The sequence below is a fragment of the Bos grunniens genome, chromosome 3, assembly GCF_055505025.1.
Source record: "Bos grunniens cultivar Pamir isolate PY7600 chromosome 3, Bosgru_T2T1.0, whole genome shotgun sequence".
Lineage (NCBI taxonomy): Eukaryota > Metazoa > Chordata > Mammalia > Artiodactyla > Bovidae > Bos > Bos grunniens.
In genome coordinates, this window is record NC_141167.1 from 7,268,695 (window position 1) to 7,279,183 (window position 10,489).

At 50.0% G+C, this 10,489-nt stretch overlaps 1 protein-coding gene across 1 annotated transcript; it reads left to right on the forward strand.

Annotated features, from left to right (window-relative positions):
• Nucleotides 1-6,497: 6,497 nt before the first annotated feature.
• On the forward strand, nt 6,498-9,981 carry ARL4C (ARF like GTPase 4C). The gene has a single exon (XM_086394201.1). The coding sequence runs from the start codon at nt 6,499-6,501 to the stop codon at nt 7,075-7,077; it is 579 nt and encodes a 192-aa protein (XP_086250327.1). The 5' UTR covers nt 6,498; the 3' UTR covers nt 7,078-9,981.
• Nucleotides 9,982-10,489: the final 508 nt, after the last annotated feature.

Consider the following 10,489-nt stretch of genomic DNA (forward strand, 5'->3'; position numbering starts at 1 on the left):
CAGCTGGATTTCCTGCATGCTGATCTCCTCTCTCTTCCATTAATTTGTGATTCTTTGAACAGGTTTCCTGGTGACATCCCTACAGACTCTGCCAGGTTCCTGGTCCCCAGTCTTGGTCAATAATAACCCTTCCTAGTCTGCCCTGGAGACAAGACCCGAATCTGCATCTGAGAATCAACACCTCCAAGCTCTGAGCCCCAAAGAGAAGCACTTTCTCAGTTTAACACATGGGGCTCTAAGAGATCTAGTCACACAGCCCCAAAGAATCAGGTTCAAGTATCCATTCATCCATTCAATACATACGGATGGAACATTTCTTGTATGAGGCAAGAGGCAAATCAGCCTCTGGAGGCATTCATCTCTTATACAAGAAGCTCAGTAGAGGGCACTCCTGTATTATGATAGTTAAGAATAGGAGGCCGTGAACCTGAACCCAGGGATCTAATCAGAAAAGGCAAATAATCACACACACTCTATGCTTGTGGACACACACATCCTGTTCTGATATTTATCCTTGTGAAAGTGTGGACGTGTGAGTCACTCAGTCATATCCGACTCTTTGCAATACTATGGACTGTAGACCATCAGGTTCCTCTGTCCAAGGAATTCTCCAGGCAAGAATACTGGAGTGGGTTGCCATTCCCTTCTCCAGGGGATCTTCCTAACCCAGGGATCCAACCCAAGTCTCCTGCATTTCAGGTGAATTCTTTTACCATCTGAGCCACAGTAGCCACACTCAGCTGTGGATGGGATGCTCACCTTTGAATCTTATGTCGTGAACTTTCCTAAGCCAAAAATAATAACGATGAAATATATTGCTCTCTTCACTGGATAGACTCAAAAATTGTTTTAATTGGGGGCACACTTGATTTCTAAGCCCTTCAAGAAGAAAAGAGAGAGAATAGTTTGCAATTTCAGAATCACTGCGAAGTGATTGCATTGTTTACTGGAACTGAGTCCTTTTCTGGATGTAGACGCATTTTGATGCAGATGAAAATGAAAAGGAAATGTTCCTGTTGCTGGATGTGAAACTCATCTCAGGCAAGATCACAAGTGCACATCATTCTTTGAGAAACATCTTACTGTGATTAATTAAAATGAAGAGAGTAGCACACTGCAGCCACTATTTTGGCAACCACTGAGATTCAAACAGCTATGCCCGTTATAGAACTGGTTTTCTTTCTTTCTTCTCCTTTTTTTGCAGGTATCATGGGTAACCTTTATAGAGCTTACTTACTCACTATGCGTGCGTGCTTAGTCACTAAGTCGTGTCTAGCTCTTTTGCAACCCCATGGACTATAGCCTACCAGACTCCTCTGTCCATGCGATGTTCCCAGGCAAAAATACTGGAGTGGTTGCCATTTCCTTTGGGCTTCCCTGGTGACTCAGATAGTAAAGAATCTGCCTGTGATGTGGGAGACCCAGGTTCAATCCCTGGGTTGGGAAGATCCCCTGGAGAAGGGAATGGCTTCCCATTTCAGGATTCTTGCCTGGAGAATCCCATGGACAGAGAAGCCTGGCGGGCTACAGTCCTAGGGGTCATAAACAGTCAGACTAACACTACTATTTAATACTTAACCCTACTACAGGTTTAGCCTCTGGGCCCCATCCATCGGCATAACACTAGTACTAAGCAACTGACACTACTGCTACCACCATTTTCTTCTGCAGGAGATCTTCCTGACCCAGGAACGGAACACATGTCTCCTGCATTGCGGGTGGATTCTTTACCATTGAGTCACAAGGGTAACCCACATGGCGTGCCAAGTACCATGCCAAACACTTGACATGTATTACTTCATTTCACCTTCACAACCACCATGTGTTAGGTAGATTTTAGAAATGGGGAGCTCAAGAAATGGTAACCTAGGTATTACCATGTGGCCGGAACATGGTGGGACATGTCTAGCACCCACTCAATCTGTCCACACAGCCCAGACCATAGCCGGGTCACTATGTTCAAAGTGGGCCTTGCGTTTCTGACATCGTGGTAAACGTTACTTTCCGTCTCATAATTCCAAGGTTTTTCCATTGAAATTTGTATTGGAAGGAACGTTGACTCAGCTAAATGGCATTTTTATGTGTTAGAAGTTAAAGTATCCACTGTAAATTCAACTTATCACCTGGTGAGTGAAATTAGACTGTAGTACGGTTGCTATTCAATTACGGTGAGTTGCTGTTTAATGGCCTGTTCTGGAAGGCTCTATTAATGTCTATTAATCTACTTTTTCTACTGGACAACAGACAGCCCTTTATTACTAAATCCCACAATGGGAGGTACAAAGTGTGCAGGCTGCAGTCAAAATCACACTAGCTGTAATTAGCACAAAACCAAGAAAACACACCGGATGTTTTACTCAAATACTGCCCTCCTACTATCCTTAAAATAAATGCTAGACATGACAGGGAGAGATGCAAATAAGAGAAAGGAGTCTACAGGAAGATCATTTGTGAGAGCCAGATAGAGAAGGTTCTAGTCTGATCTGCCTTTATCCAGAGGCCCAGGTCCCAGGCTACTAATCTAAGTCCAGTCTCGGGCTGGCACCCAGCCTAGACCCTGTCTGTAGCAAAGAGGAAGGAGAGAGAAGTCAGGCTCTTGAGAAGGTGGCTATCTAGGAATTAGGCTTCGAAGAGAGCCAGAAAAATCAGTTGGAAAACAAAATCCTGTCTTCCCAGGGTTCCCAATAACTGAAATGAAATCATTATAAATCACACTGACATCTGTTATTTTTGCTTACTCACTCCTGTTAGCCCTTTGGGGAGCAGATAGAAGGCTGATTCTTCTTTGGGAACCACCCCTCCCCAGGTTTAGCCTCTGGGCCCCATCCATCGGCATGCTCCATCCTTCTGGACAGTAGTACCTGATACATTGCTGGGCCAGACAGGCCAGAGGGATATGTCCTCCCGGCTTTAGCCCCAGACACTGGGAAAAAGATACACCTTTTTCTTTCTAGGATCTACACCAAGGATGTGAGCCCAGACTTGCCAGTAGGAAAAACAGATCAATGCAGAGGAAAACAGGAGACAGAGAGACTGATCTAAGGACTTCTGAGATCCATGGCTTCTAGACATGCCTGAACTTTTCTTTGTATCAGTGAATCTGTTATTCAGTTATTCTGTTATTCAGCTCAGTTGTGTTCTACTCTTTGCAACCCCATGGACTGCATCACACCAGGCTTCCCTGTCCTTCACCATCTGCCAGAGTTTGCTCAAACTAATGTCCATTGAATCAGTGATGCTATCCAACAATCTCATCCTCTGTCATCCCCTTTTCCTCCTGCCCTCAATCTTTTCCAGCATCAGGGTCTTTTCCAATGAGTCAGCTCTTTGCATCAAGTGGCCAAAGACTGGAGCTTCAGCTTCAGCATCAGTCCTTCCAATGAATATTCAGGGTAGATTTCCTTTAAGATTGACTGGTTTGATCTCCTTGCAGTCCAAGGGAATCTCAAGAGTCCTCTCTGGCACCACAGTTTGAAAGCATAAAATTCTTCAGTGCTCAGCCTTCTTTATGGTCCCTCTCTCACATCCATATATGACTACTGGAAAAACCATAGCTTTGACTAGGTGGACCTTTGTAGGCAAACTAATATCTCTGCTTTTTAATGCACCATCTAGATTTGCCATAGATTTTCTTTCAAAGAGCAAACATCTTTTAATTTCATGGCTGCAATGATTTTGGAGCCCAAGAAAATAAAATCCGCCACTGTTTCCATTGTTTCCCCATCTACTTGCCATGAAGTGGTGGGACTGGATGTCATGGTCTTTGTTTTTTGAATATTGAGTTTTAAGCCAGATTTTTCACTCTCCTCTTTTACTTTCATTAAGAGACTCATTAGTTCCTGTTCACTTTCTGCCATAAGGGTGGTGTCTGCATATCTGAGGTTATTGATATTTCTCCCAGCAATCTTGATTCCAGCTTATGCTTCATCCAGTCTGGCATTCCGCATGATGTACTCTGCATATGAGTTAAATAAGCAGGGTGACAATATACAACCTTCACGTATTCCTTTCCCAATTTTGAACCAGTATGTTGTTCCATGTCTCATTCTAACTGTTGCTTCTTGTCCTGCATACAGGTTTCTCAGGAGACAGGTCAGGTGGTCTGGTATTCACACGCCTTTAAGAATTTTCCAGTTTGTTGTGATCCACAGAGTCAAAGGCTTTGTAGTCAATGAAGCAGAAGTAGATGTTTTTTGGAATTCTCTTGCTTTTTCTATGACCCAATGGATATTGGCAATTTGAGTGGAATTTCTGTCTTTCACAACTGAATTCAGGTTGCTTACAACTTCATTCCCTGTTAACTTAGTGTGTGGGTAAGGTGGGGAGTAGGAGACAGCAGCAAGCCCTCAGCTCCTGGCATGAATACCACTGGGTGGGGAGAAGGCCGTCTGCAGGTAGGTTCCACCCTGGCCAAGTCAAGTGCCTGAGCCTTGGTTTCCTCATCTGGCACATTGGACAGAATGATCCACTAGGACTTTTCCAGCCCTGGACCCAGTCTGAGTGGTTGCTGCCACCAGGGGAGTCCCCAAAGGAAGGATGCTTGGTCCTGCCATCAACACAAAGTCTTCTCATATGGTTCAGTACAAACAAAATCACCTATTTTATCACAGCTTGTGAAAGGAAGGTGGTAAAGGAAAGCTTTTCTATAATAATTTGGTTTTCACCCATCAATGGTTATCAGGCTCATTTCCATCCCCCTAGACTCCATTTCCCTCTTCCTGCCTCATAAGTTGGAGTTGGGAAGAAGCCCCTGTCCATACTGCCTCTGCTTCTCCTCCTCCAGAGCCCCAGGTGCATATCGGCAATGTTCACTCAGTTTCCTCTGCACCCTCAGAGGATGAGCCTTGGTTATGTGCTTACCAACTAGGATGAGAGCGCTGAATCAGAGTGATGGGAGAAGCCAGCCAGGGGCTGGGCACTGGTGCCTGTGACCTATGGTGTAACCTACTCCGAGCTGCTGACACATTTTTGTTTCAGGCCTAAATCCTCCTGGAGCACCAGTCGCAGGAGGATTGGTTCACCTGTGGGCAGGTGGTTCTCAGTTCTCAAAGTACAGTGGGTGGTAGAGGGTGCTCTCCTGAGATGCTCACACTTGACCTGGGATGTCTGCGCAGACGCTGGGGACAAAAACAAGGTAGCAAAGGAACTGTCTGGGGCTGGTGAGTCGTCGGAGCTATCTGGGGACAGACAAGTCTCCTTAAATGAAGCCAGGCCTCCGGGGCGATCTGGGCGCAGGTCTGGGCCCCAGGGCAGCGGTGATCCCTTGGAGACCCCATCCTGTGGAGACCCCACCCCATCCCCCCGGAGTTCTGGCAGGGAAGCGAGCCAGGGTACCAGGGAGGGTCAGTGTACTGGGCACCGCAAAGGCCACGTGCCCGGGCTGGCTCCTTGCGGCCCACGCCCTCCTTTCCCCTCTCCTGAGTGAGGGAGTCTGGTGGTCGGGGGCCTGATCCACAGCCCTCTCTCCCCAGAGGGGGCACTCTCACCCCACCTCCACCTTGGATGGTCCCCAGTCCCTCGGGCAGAGCTGCCCCGGCCCGCCTTGCCCTGGACTCTGGACCCCCGGCTCTGGCTGGCTCCCTGAGGCCGGCTGCGCCTCCCACGCTGCAGTCCCGCCGGGCAGTCGGTCCGGCCTGGGGCTGGCGGGGCGTGGAGTTCCGGGAGCTATTTTTACAAGATGCGTCAGAGAGCCGACGCGGGAAGAGCCGGCAGCTCGGGGGCCCATTATCTGGGTGCGGCGCGGGAGGAGACAACCAGGGCGATTTCGAAAGGTCTGAAAGGCGCGAAAGCGGCCCGCCGGGCTGGGAGGTCCACGCCCGACCCGGGGCGGGGCGAGGGGCGGGGCCGTCGGTACGGGGGCACCACGAAGGGGCGGGGCCATAGGGGCGGGGCGAGGGCGGAGCCTCCTAGGGGCGGAGCCGGGCGCCCTCCCGCCGCTGCAGGCTGGCGGCGGCGGCGGTGGCGGCGCGGGGACTGTGGGGACAGCCAGGCGACCGCGCCGGCAGCGAAGTCCGGGGAAGCCCACGCCCCGCCTGCGCCTCCGAGGCGCGCCCTGGGAGTGGGATTGGCCCAGCGGCTGCGCCGCCCAGGCAGAGGCGAGCGCTCGGCGCTCGGAGCCCGGAACCGGCAGCAGCGGAGAGCCAGGGCAGCGGCTGGAGCGCGGGGGCGCGGCCCGAGGAAGCAGCAGAGAGAGGGCCGGGGCCGGCGGGGGAGGGCGACGGGCGCGAGCAGCCCGCGGCGCCGCAGCGGAGACTTCGCAGGAGACAAAGCCCATCGGGAGAGACGCGATGCCCGGCCGGCGCGGGCGCGGGGGCCGCGGCGTCTGAGCGCGCCGAGCCGTGCGCCCCGGGGACTCCAAGCCCGGGCCGGTGCGGGCGGCTGAGGGCGGCAGGCGGGGCCCAGGTGCGCCCGCCCGCGTCGGGCCCGTAACTGCTCGGGAGGGCGGGGGGCGGCGCCCTCCCGCCGCAGCCGCAGTGGCCGGCGCCGCAGCGAGGAGCCATGGGCAACATCTCCTCCAACATCTCGGCCTTCCAGTCGCTGCACATCGTCATGCTGGGCTTGGACTCGGCCGGCAAGACCACGGTGCTCTACCGGCTCAAGTTCAACGAGTTCGTGAACACCGTGCCCACCATCGGCTTCAACACGGAGAAGATCAAGCTAAGCAACGGCACGGCCAAGGGCATCAGCTGCCACTTCTGGGACGTGGGCGGCCAGGAGAAGCTTCGGCCGCTGTGGAAGTCCTACAGCCGCTGCACGGACGGCATCATCTACGTGGTGGACTCGGTGGACGTGGACCGGCTGGAGGAGGCCAAGACAGAGCTGCACAAGGTGACCAAGTTCGCAGAGAACCAGGGCACGCCGCTGCTGGTCATCGCCAACAAGCAGGACCTGCCCAAGTCGCTGCCTGTGGCGGAGATCGAGAAGCAGCTGGCGCTGCACGAGCTCATCCCGGCCACCACCTACCACGTCCAGCCGGCGTGCGCCATCATCGGCGAGGGCCTCACCGAGGGCATGGACAAGCTGTACGAGATGATCCTGAAACGCAGGAAGTCCCTCAAGCAGAAGAAGAAGCGGTAATGCTCTGGGCGGCGACGTTCCGGAGCTAGGCGCGGGGAGCGAGCGAGTCCGGAATGAATGAATGAAAGGCTGTGTGGCCCGCGCGCCCGCGAACAAAGACAGCGAACCAAAGCGAAGCTTCGAATTTTTAAAGCGGAGTCTCTGCACCCACATGCAGGACTGGTGACTTAACCTGGTATGTAGGCAAGCTGGCCAGCCTGCGCTCGACCTGCCCCCACCCCCAGCTCAGGGGTCCTTTTGTCTGAACGCCGGAGCTACTCAGGGGGTGGGGGACCCGGCTGGGGAGTGGACGTGCAGGTCCCACCGTCCGCCCTGCTGGCCCAGGTTGGAAGGCTCAGATATCAGAGACAAAAGCGATTTCCTCCTACTTCAGCGGGGCCAGAAGTTCAGGCTTCCCCGCCCTCACGGGGGATCGCACCTGTGAGCTACCTGAGGTATGCGGCTCCCAGAACCCCGGGAGTTCCCATCTGGGGGCACGGTGGCAGTGGGAGGTGCGGGGGGACAACCTCTCCTTGGGCTATGAAAGCTGGATAATTTTATGTCACAGGGCAGGCCCCTGTGAAAATCCATTTGCCCTGCTCTGGGCCCAAACGAGGTGGTGGTTTGGGCCATCAGAGGACTGCGTGGAACAGTACCGCAGAAGGAAGGCGCGGGGCGCTGCGCTGGCCTGGGCTGGGGGATGGCCGCGAAGAACGCCCCTTTCCTGGTGCTTTGTGGTAGCTTCAGAAGACCAGTTTTGTTGAGAACTGCTTTTCAGCCTGGAATCAGACATCTTCCAGATGGTTTGGACCCTGTCCATGTGTAGGTCATTATCACACAAAGAGACCAATAAAAAAAAATTAAAAACAAGAAACTGTTGGAGGTGGTGGCAAATGATGCATTTACTCTTTGCAGAATAGTTAAAGGTGTTTAAAGGGTAAGGCTCCTGACGTCAGTCCTGGATGGGGTGTGTGTAGATACAGTGCTGTGTAATCGACATACATTTCTAGACCCATATGTGTGGAATCTTCAATTTTTTTTTTTTTTTTAGCCTGCTGATTGGTTTGTGTGAGCACACCAGCTGCAGATGTGTGCTGAATGACAAGCGGGTTTTGGCAAGGGATGTCTCTTGTAATCCTAACCGCTTGATGATGGGTTATGGTTTTCAGACATTTTTTTTTCCTTAAAAAAATCTGCTACGAATGAATACTCCCCATAGAAATACTCAATTTAGGGGAAAAAAAAAAAAAAAAGACTTTGCCCTTTTAGATCCCTTTACGCTGCAAGTGGCGACATGTTCAAATTTCTAATTTGGTTCATTGTGGCCTATCTGGTTTAAGTATTTTCATTGCAAATGTCTCATTAGAGTATTTGATGTTACGCACCAACAGACAAAAGCCCACCTTGTTGCAAAAGCCAACCTCATTGCATGGATTTCCAGGCGAGGGAAAAGCACAAGGAGGTCCTTCCTGATTCCTGCTTGTGGGAACTGGTTGCAGAGCAAATGCAGACACAGTGAGCGCTTGGGATGAAAGAAAGCATGTGACGTAATGGTCACCTGTCCTCAGGCTCCTCACAGTTTACTTGAAAGAGGCTTTGGAAATAAAGTGAAAGAAGAAGAAATACCTATTTTTAATAATGTAATTTAAAAAATCCTTTATAATCAGGACTGAGTCTTGGTTTGCAGAAGCTGTCATTCACCCCCAAACACAGTATCAAAAGGGAAACTTACTGTGTGATTTTGATTTCTTCTTTAAATCCATGTTTACAGGTAGGATTATGTCCCCCCCCCATCCACGAATAATGATAAATTTCTTGTGTGAAGGAGGCCTTTAGAAATTGGGCATGGTCATGCGTGAGCATGTGAGTTAGTCAAATTATAAATCCATGCCTATAAATAAATCCCTGCACTCAAAGTGAATTTAAGAACCAGAGGTAGTAGTCCTGGCTTCCTGCTTGATCCAGTTCCCCTATGAAGTATTTTAAAAGAAGAAACCTAGCAGTCCATCTTCTTTTCTCTTTTGTCGGTGTATTTGGTACCCCTCCAACGCTGGTCTTTTTGTAGAAACTCAGTAGAGAAAATATAGCTGAGCAGTGCTGAAAAGCCTGCGAGGTTTCAGCTTACATATCGACAGCATAGTCACTGATTTCTAAATGGGCTGGTCCCGTCATCTGAAGATCCTGTATAGAATTATTAAAAGAAAAAAAATCCATCTTTCTTTATTTTCTTCACATGCAACAATTTCTTAAGCACTTTGACATTTTGGTAGTTCCACACTATTGAGAGAATAATATATTTATTTTGTGACATTGCAGATGCCAAATACTGTAACCTTCTCGTGCTGACAATATTTTGGTCCAAGATCAGTGTTCAGATTCTGTCATGCTTTACCAATGATGCAAAATGACCTTTTTTTTTTTTGCATTATCAATACTTAAGGGTGCGGTCAACTGTTAGTAATTGTGCAGTAAAGCTCTGTGGTGTATCAACCAATAGTTAAAAGTCTCAGTTGATATCTGTAGTGTTTGCCCTAATAATAGCCCATTTCGTCTCTGACCAATGCGGGGAGGAAGCACAGGCTAAACTACCTTGGAGTGGTCACCTGGGAGATCCCTCCAGTGTAGCTGTCAGTGATTTATTATGCCTCCTGCTCTTTGGAGAATGAATGGGGTCCACATAGAGGAACTTGGCCTCCCCGCAGGAGCTTTTCAAATGTTTTCTGATAGACACAGGGAGGCCAGCTTTGTTTCACAACAGTTCTCTTCACGGATTCTCTGTCATGGTGTTGGGACTATGTCTCCTGGCTTGTTTCCATTTCTACTGCTGTAATTCTTTGTCCTGATCATCCTCCTCTTTGGGTTCCCGTTTCCTTTTATATGCGTATATGATGCTGTGAACAGAAATAAATTATTTATACAATCAAACGTTTGGGGAAATCGTCTGTGGATGGTTTTTCAAGTTGCCTCTGTTTATTTCTAGGCCTGAGTGGAGGGATGGATCACAGGATGGTCTCTGCTGTCTAATGGGGTCCAGGGCTGGATGAATCATCTCTGTTCTTTTGGTTTAAATGTGTAACTCTGCACTGGGTGGAGGATTTAGAGGCTCAGATGCAGGAGTCTGTGTGCCTGTCCCCCTTACAAGGCCTGTCAGTGATCCTCACACATTCTTTTCGGAAAATGACCTCAACACCTAGCCCACCCCAAACCTCTCTGTTATTAAAAGGTTGTGATTGTTAATTGCTTCAAAGATATGCTCTGATTATGTGAAATTGGAAATATCTATGTGCTATTATAACGGCATACTAGTCACCACTCTGCTCAATGTCTTGGGTGCTCTCATGGTGTCTAGGCTGAGTCCATCACCCTTGAACCCATCAGAGAAACTCCAAGATGTGAGTCCTCTTAAATCGTCAGCGTAGTGAGACCACCATGC